The 23,603-nt window shown below is 69.4% G+C and overlaps 1 protein-coding gene across 1 annotated transcript; it reads left to right on the top strand.

Moving 5' to 3' along the window:
- The first annotated feature begins 567 nt into the window (after positions 1-567).
- On the top strand, positions 568-23,331 carry CAMTA2 (calmodulin binding transcription activator 2). The gene is made up of 22 exons (XM_074941078.1): positions 568-620; positions 4,218-4,321; positions 4,554-4,621; positions 4,767-4,902; positions 5,172-5,243; positions 5,463-5,616; positions 5,730-5,873; positions 6,663-7,540; positions 7,649-7,775; positions 9,057-9,191; positions 14,161-14,279; positions 15,573-15,751; positions 15,845-15,923; positions 16,461-16,725; positions 16,807-17,114; positions 17,410-17,645; positions 18,363-18,594; positions 19,236-19,307; positions 19,509-19,529; positions 21,781-21,974; positions 22,227-22,301; positions 22,619-23,331. Exons 1-22 carry the CDS (start codon positions 578-580, stop codon positions 22,680-22,682), a joined length of 3,705 nt encoding a protein of 1,234 aa, XP_074797179.1. The 5' UTR covers positions 568-577; the 3' UTR covers positions 22,683-23,331.
- Positions 23,332-23,603: the final 272 nt, after the last annotated feature.

Genomic DNA, 23,603 nt, shown 5'->3' with positions numbered 1-23,603 from the left:
TACGGCCGGGCCCCGTAGGGAACCACGCCCCGCGGTCCGTACGGCCGGGCCCCGTAGGGAACCACGCCCCGCGGTCCGTACGGCCGGGCCCCGTAGGGAACCACGCCCCGCGGTCCGTACGGCCGGGCCCCGTAGGGAACCACGCCCCGCGGTCCGTAGGGCCGGGCCCCAGAGGGAATCATGCCCAGCGATCCGTAGGGCCGGGCCCCGTAGAGAACCACGCCCCGCGGTCCGTAGGGCCAGGCCCCATAGAGAACCACGCCCCGCGGTCCGTAGGGCCAGGCCCCATAGAGAACCACACCCCGCGGTCCGTAGGGCCGGGCCCCATAGAGAACCACACCCCGCGGTCCGTAGGGCCGGGCCCCGTAGAGAACCACGCCCCGCGGTCCGTAGGGCTGGGCGATACAGAGGCCCGCCTCCGCCGCGCCCCGCGGTCCATATGGCGCTATAGCGCCCGCCCCGCGGCTCGGCCCCGCCCCCCGCCGGCCCCGCCCCCGGCGCACGGCGCCCCGCCCCCCCGTGCGCGCTGCGCTCACACGCACCGGGCGGGCGGCGGGGCCTGGGGCTGCGCGGGGCGATGGCGGCCGGCGGCGCGGGCGGAGGCGGCGGAGCCCCGGCAGGTACCGGCCCGGCGCGGAGCTTCTCCAGGGGCCCGATCCCCGGTGCACTGGGCGGGGTTTGGGGTAGGGAGGGGCTGCTGGGGGTTTGGGGGGCAAGTGCATGCGGGGGGGGGGTCTGTGGGGCAGGGAGGGGCTGGGGGTTTGGGGGTAGGTGCATGCGGGGGGGGGGTCTGTGGGGCAGGGAGGGGCTGGGGGCAGGTGGGGGGTTCTGTGGGGTGGCGGTAGGTGCATGCTGGGGGCATGCGGGGGATCCTGGGGGGCAGGGAGGAGCTGGGGGGTAGGGGTAGGTGCACGCTGGGGGCATGTGGTGGGGGGTCTGTGGGGCAGGGAGGGGCTGCTGGGGAGCAGGTGGACACTGGGGGGTGGGGAGCAGGAAGAGGCTGCTGGGGGTGTGGGGGGCTCTGTGGGGGCAGGTGCAGGTTGGGGGCGTGTGGGGGGGGTCTGTGGGGCACGGAGGGGCTGCTGGGGGGCAGGTGGACACTGGGGGGTGGGGGACAGGAAGAGGCTGCTGGGGATGTGGGGGATCTGTGGGGGCAGGTGCATGTTGGGGGCGTGTGGGGGGGGTCTGTGGGGCAGGGAGGGGCTGCTGGGGGTTTGGGGGGCAAGTGCATGCAGGGGGCGGGTCTGTGGGGCAGGGAGGGGCTGGGGGTTTGGGGGTAGGTGCATGCTGGGGGGGGTCTGTGGGGCAGGGAGGGGCTGGGGGCAGGTGCATGCTGGGGGCGTGTGGAGGGGTTCTGTGGGGTGGTGGTAGGTGCATGCTGGGGGCATGCGGGCGATCCTGGGGGGCAGGGAGGAGCGGGGGGGTAAGGGTAGGTTCACGCTAGGGGCATGTGGGGGGGGTCTGTGGGGCAGGGAGGGGCAGGTGGGGGGCAGGTGGACACTGGGGGGTGGGGGGCAGGAAGAGGCTGCTGGGGGTGTGGGGGGGTCTGTGGGGGCAGGTGCATGTGTGGGGGGGTCTGTGGGGCTGGGAGGGGTTCCTGGGGATGTGGTGGGCAGGTGCATGCTGGGGGTGTGGGGGGTATGTGAGGCAGGGAGGGGCTGGTGGTGGCAGGTGGATGCCCAGGGCTTGTGGGGGCGGCTCTGTGGGGCAGACAGACGCTGCTGGGGTGTGTGTCGGGGGCAGGTGGATGCTGGACGTGTGGGGGGCTCTGTGGGGCAGGGAGGTGCTCCTGGTGGGTGGGGGGGGCAGGTGGATGCTGGGCATGTGGGGGGCTCTGTGGGGCAGGGAGGTGCTCCTGGTGGGTGAGGGGGGGCAGGTGGATGCCCAGGGCTTGTGGGGGCGGCTCTGTGGGGCAGACAGACACTGCTGGGGTGTGTGTCGGGGGCAGGTGGATGCTGGACGTGTGGGGGGCTCTGTGGGGCAGGGAGGTGCTCCTGGTGGGTGGGGGGGGCAGGTGGATGCTGGACGTGTGGGGGGCTCTGTGGGGCAGGGAGGTGCTCCTGGTGGCTGTGGGGGGGCAGGTGGATGCTGGACGTGTGGGGGGCTCTGTGGGGCAGGGAGGTGCTCCTGGTGGGTGTGGGGGGCTCTGTGGGGCAGGGAGGTGCTCCTGGTGGGTGGGGGGGGGCAGGTGGATGCTGGGGGAGTGTGATGGCAGGTGCATTGTGGGGGTGTGGGGGGGACATTGGAGTTGGGGGGGTGCTTGTGGTGGGGGCAGGGAGCGGGTGCTGGGTTGGGGGTACACTGGTGGGGTGGGGAGATTGGGGCCGGGGGGGCTGGTGGGGGTGTGGAGGGCAGGTGGACGCTGGGGGTCTGCAGCTGTTGGTGAGGGGGGCAGGGGGTGGAAGGGAGGGGATGCAGGGAAGTGGGGGTCTGGAGCTGTGTGTGGGGCTTGGAGGGGGTGTTGGGAGTGAGGGTGTCAAGGGACAGGGAGGGGGCATGGGGGGCGTACTGGGGTGGGGAGGGGGCACTGTGGGAGGTGAGAATGGGGGCTGAGGGTCATAGGGGGCAGGGAGGCGACGCTGGGGGGCTACAGGGGCCGGGGAGACAACGGGGAAGGGTGTGGAGAACACAGGCTGGTGCCTCCGGGGCGGGCCGTGGGGTGGAGGCCAGTGGCTTGCGCTCAGAGGCACTAGGAAGGGGCTGGGCCCGTGACCCCCCACCCCGAGATCGGGGCCCCCCGTGGTGCCGGGCGCTGCACAGGACCCCCCCACCCCGAGATCGGGGAGCGGGTGGCAGAGCTGGAGAGAGAGGGAAACGCCAGAGTCGCCCTCGCCCGGCACTGAGATGCGGCCACCTCTGGGGCGGGGCGGCTTGGTGACACGGGGACCCCTTGCCTGGCACTCAGCTTTAGGAGCGCAGTGGTGGGGGGGGCACTGGGAGCCAGGACTCCTGGGTTCTCTCCCCGGCTCTGGGAGGGGAGTGGGGGCTGGTGGGTGAGAGCAGGGGGGGCTGGGAGCCAGGACTCCTGGGTTCTCTCCCCGGCTCTGGGAGGGGCTTTCCTCTTCCCGGCCTGCTGTCGAGTGGCTTCCCCCGGGTTCCCAGGGCTCCTTGGTGACCCAGGCCGAGTCACTTCCCCTCTCGCCGGCTGCACTTCCCCTTGGCTCGGCTCCCCGGGGGGGGGCGGGGGGGGCGGCGGGGGGGGGCAGAAACCTCCTTGGACTTGGGCCGGGGAGAGGCCGGGCTGCACCCTGCGGCTGGCGGTTCGTTAAAAGGGCAGCTGCTCGGGGCCCGAGGGAAACCTCCCTCTTGCCCTGGCTCCCCACTCCCCTCCCAGAGCTGGGGAGAGAACCCAGGAGTCCTGGCTCCCAGCCCCCCTGCTCTAACCCACCAGCCCCCACTCCCCTCCCAGAGCCGGGGAGAGAACCCAGGAGTCCTGGCTCCCAGCCCCCCCTGCTCTAACCCCCTAGCCCCCACTCCCCTCCTAAAGCTGAGCGCCGGGCGAGGGGTCCCCGTGTCACCCGCCGCCCCGCCCCAGAGGTGGGCGCATCCCTGCGGCGGTAGGGAGACGCAAGCACTGGTGCAGTCGTGGGGCGGGAGGGAGGTGACGGCTCGAAGGGGATGTGGGGAGGCAGCGCGGACCAGGCCCCAGGGGCCCGTGGCCCTGGGCTGGGGACGGGGGCGGGGGCCCCAGGCAGGACGGGGGGCGGGTTGTGCTCCGGTGGCGGGTGAATCCGCGTCCTGCTGCTCTTCCGTTCCCAGGTCTGAGCCGTTCCCCTGCCCCCCATGAGCTGAGCCCCCCCGGCCCGGAGCTCTAGTCGCCCAGCGCCAGGCCCCGACCATGAATTACAAGGAAACCACAGAGCTCTCCGGTGAGTCAGAGTGGGGACCCCCCAACCAGCCCCCACCCCCCTCCCAGAGCTGGGGAGGGAACCCCGGAGTCCTGGCTCCCAGCCCCCCTGCTCTCACCCACCAGCCCCCACTCCCCTCCCAGAGCCGGGGAGGGAACCCCAGAGTCCTGGCTCCCAGCCCCCCTGCTCTAACCCACCAGCCCCCACTCCCCTCCCAGAGCCGGGGAGAGAACCCAGGAGTCCTGGCTCCCAGCCCCCCCTGCTCTAACCCACCAGCGCCCCCTCCCCTCCCAGAGCCGGGGAGAGAACCCAGGCGTCCGGGCTCCCAGCCCCGTCTGCGGTACCTGATTGTAACTCTCGTGTCTCCAGAGAAGAGCCATCACTTGAAGGTTTTCCTGCCCAAGAAGCTGGTGGAGTGTCTCCCCAAATGCCCTGCCCTCCCCAAGGAGCGACTGCGCTGGAATACCAACGAGGTGGGGAGTGGGGCACGGGGCCTGTCCCCTCTGGGGGGCGCCGGCTGCCCCCCGGCCCCAGAGCAGGGACCGGGGGGCTGGGAATGGGGCACAGGGCCTGTCCCCTGTGAAATGACTTGGTTGTCGGGAGCCCAGTCTCCGCACCATGGGCTGGGCTGGGGGCACGGTAAGGGGGGGGCTGCCTGTGGGGGCCCCCCCCATATCCTGACCCACGGGTGCTGCTGTGTCGCAGGAAATCGCCTCCTATCTCATCACCTTCGAGCGGCACGAGGAATGGCTGTCGGGCTCCCCGAAGACCCGGTGAGCGGCCCGCACGGGGGGACGGCGGGGAAGGGGGGCGGGGAGCGGCCCGGGGGGGGCTGTTCCCCAGGAGATCTGTTGGGGGCGGGGCGGGGGGCTCTGTGGCCCCCCACGGTGACCCCCGTCCGCTCTGCTCCGGCGCCAGCCCCCAGAACGGCTCCATCATCCTGTACAACCGGAAGAAGGTGAAGTACCGCAAGGACGGCTACTGCTGGAAGAAGCGCAAGGACGGCAAGACCACGCGGGAGGACCACATGAAGCTGAAGGTGCAAGGGACGGAGGTAGGCCTGGGGGGCCGGGCCCCGGGGGGGCTGGGTCACGGCCGTGGGAAGGGGGGGGGGTACGGGACGGGGTGCCCCACACTGGCTGGGGGCCAGGCTGGAGTCTGCGGGGCTCGGTGCCCCTGGGACTGGGTTGGGGGCAGGGGGGGGGCCGGCTGCCCCTCGGGAGTGGGGCAAGGGGGCGCTGGCGTGAGCGGTACCCACTGTGGGGTGGGGGTGGGGCCCGCAGCCGCCCGCCCCCCAGCGCTGAGTGTGTCGTCTCCCCGCAGTGTCTCTACGGCTGCTACGTCCACTCCTCCATCGTCCCCACATTCCACCGACGGTGCTACTGGCTGCTGCAGGTACGGGGGGGCCTGGGGCAAGTGGGGGGGGCCTGGGGCAAGTGGGGGGGCGCCCTGGTTTTTCGGGGGGGCGGCTCAAGGGCCAAGGTATTAAAGCACCGAGAAGCAGGGCTCTGAACAGGGGTCCCGCGGCTCTCGCAAGCTTCCCGCCCCCCGGCACTGCCCTCCCGGGGCCGGGCAGGGGACCCCGGCGTCCTGACGCTCCCCCCGCCCCCGCAGAACCCCGACATCGTCCTGGTGCACTACCTGAACGTGCCGGCGCTGGAGGACTGCGCCAAGGTCTGCGGGCCCATCCTCTGCTCCATCAACGGCGACCGCAAGGAGTGGCTCAAGTGGTCCAAGGAGGAGCTGGTGAACCAGCTCAAACCCATGTGTAAGGCGGGGGCGCCGGAGGGAGGGCGGGGGGCTTGAGGGGGCGGCGGGGAGCTGGGGGGGGGCGCGGCTGGGTCGCTCCCCCCCCCAAGTCTGTCTGTGCCCCCCCCCCAGTCCACGGGATAAAGTGGACCTGCAGCAACGGGAACGGGACCACGGAGTTCTCCATCGAGCAGCTGGTGCAGCAGATCCTGGAGAGCCACCAGGCCAAGCCCCCGCCCCGCACCCACGCCTGCCTCTGCAGCAGCAGCAGCCTCGGTCAGTGCCCAGCCGGGGCCCCCGCCGCTCCCCCCCAGAGCCGGGGAGAGAACCCAGGAGTCCTGGCTCCTCTCCGCCCCCGCTGCTCTGACCCACCAGCCCCCGCTCCCCTCCCAGAGCCGGGGAGAGAACCCAGGAGTCCTGGCTCCCAGCCCCCCCCTGCTCTAACCCCCACACCCCTCCCAGAGCTGGGGAGAGAACCCAGGAGTCCTGGCTCCCAACCCCCCCCTGCTCTAACCCCCACTCCCCTCCCAGAGCTGGGGAGAGAACCCAGGAGTCTTGGCTCCCAGCCCCCCCGCTCTAACCCACCAGCCCCCGCGGCCCTCCCAGAGCCTGTCCCATGCTGAGGTCCCGTCCATCCCTTTGGCTCCTCAGGGGGCTGCCGGCGCTCCCTAGTGGTGGATGGGGGGCACTGCTGCCATGAACGCAGGAACTGCGCCATCCTGCCCCCCAGCTCTAGCCCCCCCATATGCCCTGAGCCCAGAGCTGCCCTCCCCTTCCCCAGCCGGGGTCTCTCCCCTGGGGTCCCGTCAGCGGGGGGACCCAGGCCTGCGTCCGGCATGGGGATGGGAGCTGGGGATTCGCAGCCTCTGTCCGTCTGTCTGTCCCCTTCCCCCACATCTCGCTGTCCAGCCGTCTGTCCACCCCTCCCTTCGCGGTCCGTCACCCTATCTGTACGTCCGTCCCCCTGCAACCCTGTCAGTCCCCCTGTCCGCCGTGACCCCGCTGTCCGTCGGTCCCTCTGTCCGTCCGCACGCCCCCTCACGTCGGTGTCTGTCCATCCCGCAGGCAGCCCGGGGCACGTCCCGCACAAGTGCGGCACCACCAGGCATCGCATCATCTCCCCGAAGGTGGCGACGCGGCCCTGCCCGGTCCCGGTCCCGGCCCTCCCCGAGCCGCCGCGCCTGAGCGACCCCAAGCCGGAGCCGGAGCCGGCCAAGCCTGACCGGAAGGAGCCCCCGGCCCCCGCCGAGCCCCCCTCCCCGGACGCCCCCCGGCCCTCGCCCGCCGTGGCCCTGTCGGTGGGGCTGCCCGGCAGCGCCGTCCTGGTGATGACCGGCCTGGAGAAGCCGCTGGCCCTCACGCCCAGCCAGCACCTGGTGGCGGGCGACCCGCCGGGCGGCCCGGTGGGCCTGGCCCTGCTGCCGGGCCCCGGGCTGGTCCTGTCCCAGAACCTGGAGGCCAGCATGGAGACGGGGGAGGCCGGCTCGGACGCCTTCGACCCCGACTGCTTCCTCAACAGCCCCGCCCGGGGCCAGACCTACGGGCGCCGGGCCCCGGAGCCGCCCCCGGCCGGCAACTGCTTCTTCATCCAGGACGACGGGGGGACGCCGGGGCGGGGGGGTGGGCGGCCCCCGGCCGGGGAGACCCCCATGGAGACGGGGGGGCCCCGGCCGGGCGGCGGGGCCGGGGAGCAGCTGCCGGAGGAGCTGTACCCCATCATCCAGCCGGGGGCGGGAGGGGGGCCGGACCTGCCCTTCGGCCTCTCCCTGGACAGCCTCATCTCCGAGCTCATGACGGAGGGGGCCGGGGCCGGGGAGGGGGGCAGCCCCCCGCGCCCGGCCCTGCCCGACACCCCCGGCGAGGCTGCCCCCCCGGGGGGCTCGGCAGCTCCGGAGCCGCTGGTCACCATCACCGACTTCTCGCCGGACTGGTCCTACCCCGAGGTGAGCGCAGGGGGAAGCAGGGATCGGGGAGGGGGGGCCCCCTGCACCAGGCAGTGGGGCATCCACGCCCCCCCCCACGCCCCCAGTTAACCCCTCGCTTCCCCGCAGGGTGGCGTCAAGGTGCTGATCACGGGGCCGTGGACGGAGGAGACGGATTCCTACACCTGCCTCTTCGACCGGGTGGCCGTGCCGGCCGCGCTGATCCAGTCGGGCGTCCTACGCTGCTACTGCCCTGGTACGGGACAGGGCACCGGCTCCCCTCCGGCTCCGGGGCGGGGCCTGGCTGGCTCATGGGGGGTGGGGAATGGGGCCCAGGGCCTGTCCCCTCTGGGGGGTGCCAGCTCCCCTCCGGCCCCGGGGCGGGGCCTGGCTGGCTCAGGGGGGTGGGGAATGGGGCGTGGGGCCTGTCTCCTCTAGGGGGCGCCTGCTCCCTTCCAGCCCCGGGGCAGGGCCTGGCTGGCTCAGGGGGGCGGGGAATGGAGCCCGGGGCCTGTCCCCTCCAGGGGGCGCCGGCTCCCATCCGGCCCCAGGGCGGGGACTGGCGGGCTCAGGGGGGTGGGGAATGGAGCACGGGGCCTGTCCCCTCCAGGGGGCGCCAGCTCCCACCCGGCCTCAGGGGGGCAGGGAATGGGGCCCAGGGCCTGTCGCCTCTTGGGGGCGCCGGCTCCCCTCCAGCCCCGGGGCAGGGCCTGGCTGGCTCAGGGGGGCGGGGAATGGAGCCCGGGGCCTGTCCCCTCCAGGGGGCGCCGGCTCCCATCCGGCCCCAGGGCGGGGACTGGCGGGCTCAGGGGGGCGGGGAATGGAGCACGGGGCCTGTCCCCTCCAGGGGGCGCCAGCTCCCACCCGGCCCCAGGGCGGGGCCTGGATGGCTCAGGGGGGTGGGGAATGGGGCCCAGGGCCTGTCGCCTCTTGGGGGCGCCGGCTCCCCTCCAGCCCCGGGGCAGGGCCTGGCTGGCTCAGGGGGGCGGGGAATGGAGCCCGGGGCCTGTCCCCTCCAGGGGGCGCCGGCTCCCATCCGGCCCCAGGGCGGGGACTGGCGGGCTCAGGGGGGCGGGGAATGGAGCACGGGGCCTGTCCCCTCCAGGGGGCGCCAGCTCCCACCCGGCCCCAGGGCGGGGCCTGGCTGGCTCAGGGGGGCGGGGAATGGGGCCCAGGGCCTGTCGCCTCTTGGGGGCGCCGGCTCCCCTCCAGCCCCGGGGCGGGGACTGGCTGGCTCAGGGGGGTGGGGAATGGGACCCGGGGCCTGTCTCCTCTAGGGGGCGCCGGCTTCCCTCCAGCCCCAGGGCGGGGACTGGCTGGCTCAGGGGGGTGGGGAATGGGACCCGGGGCCTGTCTCCTCTAGGGGGTGCCGGCTCCCCTCCGGCCCCGGGGCGGGGACTGGCTGGCTCAGGGGGGTGGAGATGGGGCAGGGGCCTGTCCCCTCTTGGGGGCCCTGGCTCCACTCCGGCCCCAGGTCAGGGACTGGCCGGCGGGGGTGCTTTGTGCTGCCCCCTCTCACTGCCCCCTTCTCCCGTAGCCCACGAGGCCGGGCTGGTGGCCCTGCAGGTGGCCCGCGACACCCGGCTGGTCTCCACCTCGGTGCTGTTCGAGTACCGGGGCCGCGGGTTCCTGGCGCTGCCCAGCACCCAGCTGGACTGGCTCTCCTTGGACGGTGAGTGGGGCGCGGGGTGGGGGGGGGGGCTGCTCTGGGTTCGTGTGGGGAGGGGGAAACCGTGGGGCTGGGAGCCAGTGTGGAGGGTGCAGGGTTTTCGGCCGGGGGGGGGGGCAGGCAGGTAGGCGAGATTGTGGGGTGGGGTCTTTGGGGCCCAGGGCAGCAGCCTGTGTGGGACACGCTGTAATTCATCGCGGACAGGGGCAGAGACTTGTCTCTGCCCCCACTCAGTCTCCAGAGGCTTGGAGGGAGGGGACAGGGCTGGGAGCCAGGACTCCTGGGTTCTCTCCCCGGCTCTGGGAGGGGAGCGAGGGCTGGTGGGTGAGAGCAGGGGGGGCTGGGAGCCAGGACTCCTGGGTTCTTTCCTCATTGGCATGAGACCTGCATGGCCCTGTGTTGTCCCTGCTCTCCTCTGCTCATGGGTCTGATTCTGCCCCCCTCCTCACACCATTGTAAGGGGTGGAGCAGGAGGTGAGCGGAGAATTGAGGGGTCCCCCCCAAGTGGCAGCCAGCGGGCGAGAGCTAGTCCACATAGGGCCAGCAGCTGGCAGCGGGGTTGGTGTATGTGGTGGGGGAAGGTGGGGGGTGTTTTTTTTCGGGGGGAGGCTGGGAAGGGAGCAGAGCACAGACAGGGATCCCCCGGGAATGTGTGTACAGAGCAGCTGGGTCGGATGTAACAGGCCCGGACAGAATTTCCCACCCCAGCTCCAAAACGGGGGGAGATCCCTTCCCGGCGCGGAGATGCGGCCACGTCCGGGGCGGGGTGGCCGGTGACACGGGGACCCCTCGCCCGGCGCGGAGATGCGGCCACCTCTGGTGTGGGGCGGCCGGTGACACGGGGACCCCTCGCCCGGCGCGGAGATGCGGCCACCTCTGGTGTGGGGCGGCCGGTGACCCGGGGACCCCTCGCCCGGCGCTGAGATGCGGCCACCTCTGGGGCGGGGCATGGCAGGTGTCTGACAGCCGCAGTGCACCCGAGTTTAGGACAGGAAGTGAAGGCGAAGGCTCTGTGTGAATGAAACTGCCACTGGGAGTTTATAAATCCAGAATGCCTGGATTTATTTTCAGCTCTGGAGGGAAGCCCTGGGGTTATGCGGCTGGCACCAAGTATGGGGAGAGCGCCCTCTGCTGAGCCCCCTGCCCCACATCGCCCCCTGCCCCACGGCACCCCCTGCAGTCACTCTTCCCCCCTGCTGGGCAGTGCGGGGTGGGTGGCTTTGGGATTGCACTGGGGAGGGAGGGAGCCTGGGTAAGGGGGCAGGTGGGTGCTGGGCCGTAGGTCCCAGCTGAACCAGGTGGGGTGTGCAGGGGGGTGACCCCCCCCCTCCTCTGGGAGCAAAGTTACATCACCATAGGGCAGATGGGAGGAGGTGGGGTGAGGTGACCCACTGTCCTCCCCCTGCTGTCTGGGGAGAGAACCCAGGAGTCCTAGCTCCCAGACCCCACACTCCTCCCAGAGCCGAGGAGAGAACCCAGGAGTCCTGGTCCCCAGCCCCCCCTGCTCTGACCCACTCCCAGCTCAGTGGAAGGCTCCCCCAATGCGGTGGCCTGGCAGGCTGGGTGCCTCTCTGCTCCTTCCCCCCGTCAGCTGGCATCAGGTGCCCGCCCACCCTGGCCCCTGCCCGTGGGGTGGAATTTCCAGTGGGGGGGCACCGGGGGGCCGGTTTCCAGGGCCGTGAGTCAACAGCCCCAGAATACCCCGGCCGGCGGTAAGGAGACTCCTGGGCTTGTTCCGACGCTGCCCGGCATCACCGCTGCCCATGACGTGGGGGGGCCTCTCTGGAGAATCCCGCACACGCAGCGTCCTGGGGCACAGCCCCGTCCTCCTGAGGTGTGAACCCTGGCATCCGGGCTGAGCTCCCCACAGCCCCCCCTCGGGCCCTGGGCATGGAGACAGGCTCCACCCCAGAATGAGTTACAGCTTCGCTCCCTGGGTCACCCGCTGCCCTGCCCCAGAGGTGGCCGCATCTCAGCGCCAGGCGAGGGGTCCCCGGGTCACCCGCCGCCCCGCCCCAGAGGTGGCCACGTCTCAGCGCCGGGCGAGGAGTCCCCGGGTCACCCGCCGCCCTGCCCCAGAGGTGGCCGCATCTCAGCGCCGGGCGAGGGGTCCCCGGGTCACCCGCCACCCCGCCCCAGAGGTGGTCGCATCTCGGCGCCAGGTGAGGCCGTGAGTCCTGGTCCCCCCAGACTCCTGCTTCCCTCCCAGAACCAGGGAGAGAACCCAGGAGTCCTGGCTCCCAGCCCCCGCTCCCCCCCCCCCAGAGCTGGTCCCACCCCTCCAAGGCCCCTGGGTACAGCGTACAGACGGCCGCATGTGCCCAGCACCACGTCCTTCCCCCAGACACCCGTGCACACAGTCGCACACCACAGAGTCACGCAGCCTACACACGCGCACACGATCGCAGACCCTGCTCCTGGTCACCCGCGCACACCGTACGCCGCACAATATCGCACCCTACCCCCCTCCCACACACACACACGGCCGCATGCGCCCAATACCACGGCCTTCCCCGAAGACCCGTGTGCAGAGTCGTACACCGCACAATATCACACTCTACCCCCACACACACACACCCCCTACCCCCAGACACCCACAGACACAGTTGCACGCCGCACAATCTCAAACCCTGCCCTCAGACACCTGTGTGCACACAGTCACACACCGCACAATCACAGACCCAACCCCCCACACACCGTCGCACAACTTCACATCCTAGCCCCAGACACCCCCACACAGTCGTACACCCTACCCCTGTACACAGTCGTACACCGCACAATCGCACACCCTTCCCCCACACAGTCAGACACCCTACCCCCATACACCGCACACACAGTCGCACACCACACAATACCACACCCTAGCCCCAGACACACCCAGGCACTCGTACGCCCTACCCCTGGACACACAGTCGCACAATCGCAGAGCCTAGCCCCGCACCCGGTCGCGCACCGCACGATACCACGCCCTACCCCCAGACACCCCTGCACACAGTCGCACACCACACAATATCACACCTACCCCTGCACGCACAGTCGCACCCCATGAAATCTAACCCTCTTTCTCTCTTCTCTCTCCCCCCCCTCCCCCGGGCAGGAAAGGGTTAACAGCGGGATGGGCCCAGGGAGGGTTGCTGTTGGGGGGGGCCGTCCCCCCCCCTTCCCCGTCCTATTTTGGTCCCATTGAGAGCTGGGACGGGGGGCAGGTCTCGTGCAGAGCGTCCGGGCTGCGGGCGGGAGACAGACAGATGCCTTGGGGCTCGGGGGGGGGGGGGGGAATCCCCCCGCCCCCCCTCCGCCCAGAGTTGTCACCGGATCTCAGGGAAGTTTGGGGGGAGCGGTTGGTTCTTTCCCATGCCGGTAATTCCACCCCGCTCCTTGCTTGCCGCCCCCCCAACCCGTCCTCGCATGCACGTGAGTGGGGGGAGCCCCCCCGATCCCTGCCAGGAAACGCCGGTTCCTGCAGGGAGTCCTTTGAACGCCCGCTCGCGCCCCGGGGCCCGTGCCCAAAGCTATGGAGAAGGAAGGTACCGAGGCAGGGGGTCCGTGGGGCACAGGGCACCAGCGAACCCCAATGCCCCGACTTGGGGGGAGGTGCCTGGGGAGCACCGGGGTGGGTTGGGAAGGGGACTATGAGGGGAGGGATGGGGATGGATTGTGGGGTGCCATGGGAGGAGGGAGGGGTGGATTGTGGGTTGTGGGGGGGACGGGACGATGGTGGTGGATTGTGGGGTGCCATGGGGGGAGGGATGGGGATGGATTGTGGGGTTCAGCGGGGGAAGGGATGGGGTGGATTGTGGGGGGAGGAAAGGGGTGGATTGTGGGGGGACAGATGGTGCTGGATTGTGGGGTGCAGCGGGGAAGGGATGGTGCTGGATTGTGGGGGGAGGAAAGGGGTGGATTGTGGGGTGCCGTGGGGGGATGGATGGTGCTGGATTGTGGGGTGCAGTGGGGGAGGGATGGGGTGGATTGTGGAGGGAGGAAAGGGGTGGATTGTGGGGTGCCGTGGGGGGATGGATGGTGCTGGATTGTGGGGTGCAGTGGGGGAGGGATGGGGTGGATTGTGGAGGGAGGAAAGGGGTGGATTGTGGGGTGCCGTGGGGGGACGGATGGTGCTGGATTGTGGGGGGCAGTGGGGGAGGGATGGTGCTGGATTGTGGAGGGAGGAAAGGGGTGGATTGTGGGGTGCCGTGGGGGGACGGGGGTGGATTGTGGGGGGGGAGCGGGGAAGGGATGGTGCTGGATTGTGGGGGGAGGGATGTGGTGCTTTGTGGGAGGTGCAGGGGGGGATAGATGGGGGTGGAAGGGGGCACATGGTGGGGCGCAGGGGGGCAGGCTGGATGGAGGTGCCTGAGGACAGCCGCGTGGCACGCCCCCCCCTCCCCCCGCCCAACACACCCACACCCCCTCCAGCTCCTCTCCCAGCAAGGGGGTGGCATCGCTCAGCCCTTCCCGCCCTGGGGATGGGGCAGGGCCTTGCTGGGGGTGGGTCTCAGCGCAGGAGCTGGGGGGGCCCTGGTGGGGGGCTGCTGACAGGCTAATCCACCCTCTAGGCTGATTAGCTGCCCGGCCCCGTTCCACTGGCCCCGGAAATTAACCAGGCTAATCCCTACGGGACAGACGGGGGCGGGCACAGCAGGGTCGCACCGCTCAGCTGCCCGGACTCCTGGGTTCTCCCCGGCTCTGGGAGGGGAGTGGGGGCTGGTGAGTTAGAGCAGGCGGGGCTGGGAGCCAGGACTCCTGGGTTCTGTCCCCGGCTCTGGGAGGGGAGCGGGGTCTGGTGAGTTAGAGCGGGGGGGGCTGGGAGCCAGGACTCCTGGGTTCTCTCCCCAGCTCTGGGAGGGGAGTGGGGGCTGGTGGGTGAGAGCAGGGGGGGCTGGGAGCCAGGACTCCTGGGTTCCAGCTCCGGGAAGGGGAGGGGGTGTAATGTGCTGTTGCGTGGCCCTGTCTCACGCACGCCCCCCGCCCCCAGATAACCAGTTCAGGATGTCGATCCTGGAGCGCCTGGAGCAGATGGAGAAGCGGATGGCAGAGATGACGGCTTCCTCCCGGCAGCAGCGGGGGGCCGCGGGGGAGACCCCCCACACGCAGGTGAGACCCCCGGGGGCTGGATTCTCCAGGGGGAGAGCCGCTGGGGCTGGCTTGATGTCACAGGGTCTCCTGGGAGGTATTTCGGGTTGTTTGTTATTGTAGGGTCTCTCAGGAGTACTGGGGCCGGGTGTGCAGATTCGGGATTGTCAGGTGTCCTGGGGGAGGCTGGGGTTCGAGTAGCTCATGTCCGTTACTGTGCAAACCCTCAGGAGTGCCAGGGGCTGGGAGCCAGGACTCCTGGGTCCTCTGCCCGGCTCTGGGAGGGAAGTGGGGGCTGGTGGGTCAGAGCAGGGGGGGCTGGGAGCCAGGACTCCTGGGTCCTCTGCCCGGCTCTGGGAGGGAAGTGGGGGCTGGTGGGTCAGAGCAGGGGGGGCTGGGAGCCAGGACGCCAGGGTTCTCTCCCCGGCTCTGGGAGGGAAGTGGGGGCTGGTGGGTCAGAGCAGGGGGGGCTGGGAGCCAGGTCCCACGGCGCCCTCCCTACACTCATCCCCACATGTCCTGCTTGGCCTCTCCCATCAGCCCTTGTCCTCCCCCCTCCTCTCGCTGCCCAGCTTGACGTCACTCCCCCCTTAAGCCTTTATCTGTGTTGCTATTTCGGGGGCCTCCTCCCGAGGGGGGGTTAATTTTAGCCGGGCGGCGTGCGGCGTGGCTCGGATGTCGCGGGGCTGGGCTCGCTCCCCGGCGGCTGTTCCTGGCCAGGGCGGGGGGATTACAGAGGCATTTTCCAGCCCGGCAGGCCAGACATTCTTTCCAGCCTGAGCGAGGGGAAAATAGACCTGGGGGGGGGGGGGGGCACAAGTGGCTCGGGGAGGGGTTGGGGGGCTGTATTAAGCACCCGCTTGTGGGGGCCTCAGCCCGGCCTCTGCCCACCCTCCTGCAGAGATCCAGGGGTGCCCAGCGCTGAGACGCGGCCACCTCTGGGGCTGGGTGACGGGGATCCCCGCCCGGCGCTGAGACGCGGCTGGTGATCCGGGGACCCCTCGCCTGGCGCTGAGATGCGGCCACCTCTGGGGCGGGGCGGCTGGTGACACGGGGACCCCTCGCCCGGCGCTGAGATGCGGCCACCTCTGTGGCGGGGCGGTGGGTGATCCGGGGACCCCTCGCCCGGCGCTGAGATGCAGCCACCTCTGGGGCGGGGCAGCTGGTTATCCAGGGACCCCTCGCCCGGCGCTGAGATGCGGCCACCTCTGGGACTGGGCGGCGGGTGACACGGGGACCCCTTGCCCGCCGCTGAGATGCAGCCACCTCTGGGGCGGGGCAGCGGGTGACGGGGACCCTGCGCTCTCCCCGCAGACGGTGGCGGACTCCTTCGAGGAGCGGATCGTGGCCCTGTGCGAGACGATGATGTCTCGCTCCTCCTGGCTCCACTCCGACACCCTGGTCCATGACATCCGCTTCCGGGGCATGACCCTGCTTCACCTCGCAGCCGCCCAGGGCTACGCCCGGCTCATCGAGACCCTCATCAAGTGGCGGTGAGTTCCCCAGGCTGATGCGGGGCGAGGTGGGGGGTGTCTGTTGGGGGATCTCCGTTCTCCGCCCCCTAACGCTTGGGGATTTTCCTGCAGGAACCTCAGTGCCGAGAGCCTCGATCTGGAGCAGGAAGTGGACCCGCTGAACGTCGACCACTTTTCCTGCACCCCCCTGGTGAGGGGGGCCCCCAAGCTGGGAGGATGTGGGGGGACATGCCCCAAGGGGGGGATCCTGGAGATGCAGCCTCAGAGGTGGGGTGGCTGACCCTGAAGGGCCCCACGACCCGCTCCCCACAGCACAGCGACTCCTAGCGCTGCCCTGGGGCCAGCCCCGCCTGCCAGGGGAGAGCGCCCCCCACTGAGCCCCATAGCGCCAGGCCCGCCTGCCCGGGAGAGCGCCCCCCGCTGAGCCCCCTGCGCTGCTCCCTGCCCCACAGTGCCCCATAGCACCAGCCCCGACTGCCAGGGGAGAGCGCCCCCCTCTGAGCCCCCCGCCCCACTCCCTGCCCCACAGCGCCCCATAGTGCCGGCCCTGACTGCCCGGGGAGAGCGCCCCCCACTGAGCCCCCCGCGCTGCTCCCTGCCCCCCAGTGCCCCATAGCACCAGCCCTGACTGCCAGGAGAGAGCGCCCCCCCGCCCCACTCGCTGCCCCCCGCCCCATTCTCTACCCCGCAGCGCCCCTTAGCTCCCTGCTCTCTCCCCCCCCCACAGATGTGGGCCTGCGCCCTGGGCCACCTGGAGGCGGCCCTGCTGCTGTACCGCTGGGACGCCCGGGCCCTCTCCATCCCGGACTCGCTGGGCCGGCTGCCCCTAGCCGTGGCTCGCTCCCGGGGCCACGTGGCCCTCGCCGCCCGCCTGGAGGAGCTGCAGCGCCAGGAGCCGAGCCCCGAGGGCGCCGTGGACAAGGGCTGGGGGCCGCCGTGCCCGGCCGAGGCCCTGGGCCTCCCCTCCCCGCTCTCCGCCAGCCCCGACACAGGTACAGCACCCGCGCGGGAGGCCGGGGGGGGGGGGGAGTGTCTGGTTCCCCCCCCAGCCCGCTGACCCCCCTCGTCCCCAGGGCTCAGCACGGTGAGCAGCGTCTCCTCGCCCTCGGAGCTCTCGGACGGCTCCGTCTCCGTCACCTCGGCCTACTCCAGCGCCTCGGCCCTGCGCGACTCGCCCGCCGGCAGCCCCGAGCCCGAGGCCGCCATGGACTTCGGGCCGCCCCCCGAGGGCTGGTACCTGCGGGACCCCCCGAGCCCGCCTGGCCTGCGCTGCTCCCCCCACTTCTTCATGGACTACGAGGGGGCCCCCGAGCCAGAGCTGCTGGCTTACGGGGAGAACGCGGAGAACGAGGGGTACCTGCCGGCCACTGACGTGCTCCAGGTACCGGGGCGCTGGCGGAGGGGTTGGCTGGGGGGTGGTGAAAGGCTTGGGGGCTATGCAGGGGGATGGGCTGTGATCGGGGGGCACCCCTTCTCCCTCTGGGAAAGAAAGAGAAACAGAGGCAAATTGACTGGCCCCAAGTCATTGGCAGGGGCAGAGCCGGGGAGAGAACCCAGGAGTCCTGGTTCCCAGACTCCCCTGCTCTAACCCCCCATTCCCCTCCCAGAGCCAGGGAGAGAACCCAGGAGTCCTGGCTCCCAGCCCCCCCTGCTCTAAACCCCCACTTCCCTCCCAGAGCTGGGGAGAGAACCCAGGCGTCCGGGCGCTCCCCCCCCCGCAGGTGGACATGATCACGCTGGCCAAGCAGATCATCGAGGCAACGCCGGATCACATCAAGCAGGAGGGTTTCAGCTCCGCGGCCGAGGTGCCGTTGCGGGAACGAAGCGGGAACATGGGGCTGAGTGAGACCATGTCCTGGCTGGCCGGCTACCTGGAGAGCGTGGACCAGCTGCCCGGCGTCTCCCACCACAGGTACGCGGCCTGGCCTCCGGGCGGCGCCGCGCCTGGCGGGGAATGGGGCGCGGGGCCTGTCCCCTCTGGGGGTTGTCGGCTCCCACCTGGCCCCAGGGCAGGGACTGGCTGGCTCCGGGGGGCGGGGAATGGGGCGTGGGGCCTGTCCCCTCTGGGGGTTGTCGGCTCCCCCCCCCGGCCCCGGTGGGGACTGGCTGGCTCCGGGGGGCGGGGAATGGGGCGTGGGGCCTGTCCCCTCTGGGGGTTGTCGGCTCCCCCCCCCGGCCCCGGTGGGGACTGGCTGGCTCCGGGGGGCGGGGAACGGGGTGCGGGGCCTGTCCCCTCTGGGGGGCGCCGGCTCCCCCCCCCCCGGCCCCGGTGGGGACTGGCTGGCTCCGGGGGGCGGGGAATGGGGCATGGGGCCTGTCCCCTCTGGGGCTTGTCGGCTCCCCCCCAGCCCCAGTGGGGACTGGCTGGCTCCGGGGGGCGGGGAACGGGGTGCGGGGTCTGTCCCCTCTGGGGGGCGCCGGCTCCCCCCCCCCCCGGCCCCGGTGGGGACTGGCTGGCTCCGGGGGGCGGGGAATGGGGCATGGGGCCTGTCCCCTCTGGGGCTTGTCGGCTCCCCCCCAGCCCCAGTGGGGACTGGCGGGCTCAGAGAGGCGGGGAATGGGGTGCGGGGCCTATCCGCTCTAGGGGCAGCAGGGTGACTGGGGTCTGTCTCATGCCCCCCACCCCCAGGCCGGTGCCCTCGTCCCGGGTGTGTCTCAGCCCCCTGCAGGCCCCGCTGGGGGAGCTGCCCTTCGACCGGCTGCCCCCGCCCCCCACGGCCGCCAGCTGGGCCGAGTTCCTCAACGCCTCGGCCAACGGGAAGATGGAGAGCGAGTTCGCGCTGCTGACGCTGTCCGACCACGAGCAGCGCGAGCTCTACGAGGCTGCCCGCATCATCCAGACGGCCTTCCGCAAGTACAAGGTACCCCCGGGGCCCCCCAGCCAGGGGCCTCCGCCCCCCCTCCATCTTTTCCCCCGTTCCCCGGCGACAGGGATCCCCACGGCAACAGCCATCTCCGTGTACTGTCCCCTAGCCACTGGGAACTCCCCATGGCAACCGGCATCCCCCTGTCTCTTGTACCGTCCCCTGGCAACTGGGAACTCCCCATGGCAACCGGCATCCCGGTGTCCCTCGTACCGTCCCCTGGCCACTGGGAACTCCCCATGGCAACCGGCATCCCGATGTCTCTCCTACCGTCCCCTGGCAACTGGGAACTCCCCATGGCAACCGGCATCCCCCTGTCTCTTGTACCGTCCCCTGGCAACTGGGAATTCCCCATGGCAACCGGCATCCCGGTGTCTCTCCTACCGTCCCCTGGCAACTGGGAATTCCCCATGGCAACCGGCATCCCCTGTCTCTCGTACTGTCCCATGGTAACCGGCGTCCCGGTGTCTCTCCAGAGTCCCCTAGCAACTGGGAATTCCCCATAGCAACAGATACCACCCCCCCTTACCTGCCCAGCAGCAGGATAGCCCTCCCCCGATCCCGCCGTCCCCGGGTGCCAGGGACCTGCCCCCCACCTCCGTCTCTGCCCCCTGCCCCTCACTCCCCTCTCCCCGCAGGGCCGCCGGCTGAAGGAGCAGCAGGAGACCGCAGCGGCTGTGATCCAGCGATGTTACCGCAAGTATAAGCAGGTAAAGCCCAGCTGGGGGGCCCCCCCTGTGCTGCCCTTCAGGGGGCCCCAAGGTGTGGGGCTGCCCTGGGAGCTGCCGGCCAGCCTGCGCCCACCCCGAGGGGGTTGTAGCCTGGCGCCCGTGTGAGCCAAGTCCGTCGGGTCTCTGCCCGGGAGCCCCCCCTGCCCCGCTAACCCGCCTCTTCTCTCTCTGTCTCGCAAGCTCACGTGGATCGCCTTGAAGGTAACGAGCAGGGGGGGGGCTTGGATGACCCTGCGGGGCATAGGGGGCTGGTGTGGGGTTGGGGGGACTCTGATTGCGGGGAGGGGTGTGAGATGCTAGTTCTCTTCCCGGCGCTGGGGTCTGGTGGGTCACAGCATGGTGGGGCAGGGAGCCAGGACTCCTGGGTCCTCTCCCCGGCTCTGAGAAGGCAGTGGGGGCTGGTGGCTTAGAACGGGGGTGGGGCTGGGAGCCAGGACTCCTGGGTTCTCTCCCCAGCTCTGGGAGGTGTTGCCTAATTTATAAGGTTAATAATATTAGTTTGGATAATAGGGGTTTTTGGCTCACCAATCTGTTTAATTAAAAGATAATAAGGTTCTTGTCCCGAATCAGGCGCCCCAGAATTTATAACAGACCCTCGGGGGTATGACAGGAAGCTCACCCCGAGACCGATACGGCCTTAAAGACTTTTTATTAAGATAAAACGCAGGAGGAATTAAATGGTAAAATAATCTGAGTTACTGCATTACGATTGTATTCCTGCTCTTCGAAAGATCCATAGGGGATTACGGTGTTACACGCTCCAAAGCTTTGGTTAAGAGACTCTCGCCCTTCCTTGATAACCCGGTGGGGGGAGAGACAGGACCAGCCTCGCCTCTGGTGGTTCCGGGTCCTCACTTCTCAAGTGGGAGGTGCAGCGCTTAGGAGAAGCTAGAGCTAAGAGTGAGCGAAGCGAACTTCGAGTTTACTCAGCGGACTTAAAATCAAAACCTAATACACAAAGCTAAGAACAAACGCTTAGTCCCCTTGCAACTTAGAAAGGTTACGGAAAACCAGTACGGCCTCTCTAGCGAGGTGGGTCGCCTCTTTTATAGGTGCCGGAAATCCTTCCTCCTATGCCCTAACTTCATTCCTCACCCCCAAAACTGTCAGGACCCACTTACTCCATAGGCTGGCATGTTTGTACGCGTTGATGACACGAACAGACCTATTAATGCCGTTGGACTGGACATTAGCATGGCCTTGCATGACCGCTGAACTTACTTTAATATCAGTCTATAAACCTATTACAATAAACCAAACATATATATGCCAGCAAGCAGGTTAATCTTACGGGCTACAGAGGAGCTGGGGCAGCTGGGAGCCAGGACTCCTGGGTTCTCTCCCTACTGCTGGGGGAATTCTGCGCCCAAAAATGTAAAATTCTGCACGCGATATTTTAACGTTGGCTGTATATTTTATTTGTCAAAAGGACACGATCACGCCAGTTTCAATAATCTTGGTCCTTTATCTGTCTGCTACGATGTCTGTGACAACACAGACCAAAAAAAACCCAGATTCTGGTCATTTTATTTGTTGACGAATAGATTCCTTACGCGGCAGAATAACGCCGAGCGTTGTGCAATTCGTTTACATGACAATCCAGAACCGGGTTCCCAGCACCTGTCGGAAGCAGGGCAAAGGCTGGGGGGACTCGGGGTAACAGAGGAGCGAACCTGGAGGGGGCTGGGTGTGGGTGGGAGGTTTTTCTTTGGGGGGTGGGCGGGATTGTTAGGGTGTTTGGGAGCCTCCCCCATGCAGACCCTGGCTGACCCCAAGACTCTCCCATTCAGTCAGGCACGTCTGCCCCGTACCTCCCATCCCCATGGGTCTCTGCAGCCCCTCTTCCCCCTCCCCCGGCTCAACGCTGTCACCCCACTAGCCATTCTGAACCCCAGTCTGTGACCTCCCCAGCAGCCCCGTGTGCCCCCCTCTGTCCTAACCTGGCTCTGGGGGGGCCGGGTGCTGTGACGAATTCTGCGCCTGGGCCGGGGAATACTGCGCCCGCGCAGAATTGTGTTTTCTCCCACAGACGATACGTTTCTGCCCCAGAAGTGCTGCAGTTCCACCTTGCGCCCACCAGAGGCTGCTGTTCTGGCACCACAGCGGCCTCTGGTGGGGGAAAGGGGGAACTGCGGCACTTCTGGGGCAGAAACGTATCGTCTGTGGGGGGGGCAAAGAAATGCTCGCGGGAGTCATGAACTCTGCGCGTCTGCGGTGGCGCAGAATTCCCCCAGGAGTCTCTCCCCGGCTCTGGGAGGGAAGTGGGGGCTGGTGGGTCAGAGCAGGGGGGCTGGGAGCCAGGACTCCTGGGCTCTCTCCCTGGCTCTGGGAGGGGAGCGGGGCCCGGTGGGTCAGAGCAGGGGGGGCTGGGAGCCAGGACTCCTGGGCTCTCTCCCCGGCTCTGGGAGGGGAGTGCTCCGGGTCCCCGGCTGACCCCGCTGCTGCCCCGCAGTACGCCCTGTATAAGAAGATGACGCAGGCAGCCATCCTGATCCAGAGCAAGTTCCGGAGTTACTACGAGCAGAAGAAGTTCCAGCAGAGCCGCCGGGCCGCGGTTCTGATCCAGCAGTACTATCGCAGCTACAAGGAGTACGAGAAGCTGAAACAGGGCCACCGCGCCTCCGCCGCCATGCAGCAGAAGATGAAGTAGGTGCCCGGACTCCTGGGTTCTCTCCCCGGCTCTGGGAGGGGGGCGGGGGCTGGTGGGTTAGAACCAGCGGGGGCTTCTCCCCCATCCCCACTGGCTCCTGTCACCTCTCTGGCTATGAAAAGATCCCACGGATCTAGGTGCCGTTGGCTGGGGCCGCTCCACCCCAGAGGTGGCCGCATCTCCGCGCCGGGCGAGGGGTGTCTGCGACCATCTGCCCTGCTCCACCTTCGCTTCTTGTCTCTCCCCAGGGGCACTTTCCTTACGAAGAAGCAGGACCAGGCAGCCCGTAAGATCATGCGGTTTCTGCGTCGTTGCCGGCACAGGTATGGGGGCGGGGACAGGCGAGCAGCGAGGGGGCATCCGAGGACAGGGGTGGGGGCAGCCCCGGGGGAGGGGTGGCGCGGGACGGGGCAGGGGGAGCAACATGTGCTCTAACAGGATGGGAATCTGGCTCATTGGAGGGGCTGGTGGGTGCGGTGGGATGACAGGTAGGAGGGCGCACAGGTGTCCATGCTCCCAGGGCTGGGATTGGGGCCTGGGGGCGTGTGGGGAACACCCCATGGGGCGGGATTGAAGATTTGGGGGGTCATCGGGAACCCCACACACACCTCACCCCCCTCTCTCTGTGCGCCCCCCGCAGGATGAAGGAACTCAAGCAAAGCAAAGAGGTGGAAAGTTTACAGAAGCGAGGTCTGGCCACTTAACGCCTCCCCCTGCGGCCTGCCAAAGCCCGGGGCAGCCACGCCGGGAACCCAGGCATCCGGGGCCGGCCGCCCCCACCTTCGCTCCCCTTCTGAAACTGTGACGACGGAGTCTTAACCCCCCGGTGGCGACGGATCGCGGCCTCCCCTGGGGGGGGGTGTCCTGGCCCCCCCGTCTTAACGATTGTGCAATAGAGCCTGGCTGGAGGGGAGCTGATTGGGGGGGCCAGGGGGTGATGGGAGCCCCTGGCTCGCTACACACACCAAGGGCGGGGTCCCCTGAGTTGGCCTGAAGGGGACGGTGCAGCCATGCTGGGGGCGGGGGGAAATCTCTTCAGAATTGAGGTACCATCCATTGTACCCCCCCATATCTTCCCCTACCCCCTTAATGTCACCAGATCTTTGTGCCAAGTTACCCCCGCCCAGGCTGGCAGCCAGGACGCCTGGGTTCTCTCCCCGGCTCTGTGCGGGGGAGCGGGGTCTGGTGGGTTAGAGCAGGGCGGGGCAGGGAGCCAGGACGCCTGGGTTCTCTCCCCGGCTCTGGGCGAGGGGTCTGGTGCGTTGTCTTAAGTGGGTGGTGTCATACCCACCCCCCTCAGTACTTAAAGGGCCCTGTTTGCATTTCAGCCCCATGTGACTGGCCCATCTCTCCCCCCCCCAGCTGTCTTCTCCCACCCCGACCCCCATTGCCTCAACGGGGGCTGGGGCCGGTTGTGCTGAGAACGACACATCCCATGGGGCAGTGCAGCCCCTAGGCTCTGGGTCCCTGCCCCCCCGCCCTCGGCAGACCTTCTGGCTGGTCTCCGTGGGCCTCTGGCCTCCGTGGGGCAGCTGTGTCTATATTAGAGATCTGCTGTTGGGGGGGGGGGGGGTGTCGAGAGGAACCTTCTCCCCCCCCCCCCCGGCTGCCCCCCATGCTCCCTG

This window comes from Natator depressus, chromosome 28 (assembly GCF_965152275.1).
Source record: "Natator depressus isolate rNatDep1 chromosome 28, rNatDep2.hap1, whole genome shotgun sequence".
NCBI classification, from domain to species: domain Eukaryota; kingdom Metazoa; phylum Chordata; order Testudines; family Cheloniidae; genus Natator; species Natator depressus.
This window is presented reverse-complemented; position numbering and strand designations above follow the sequence as displayed.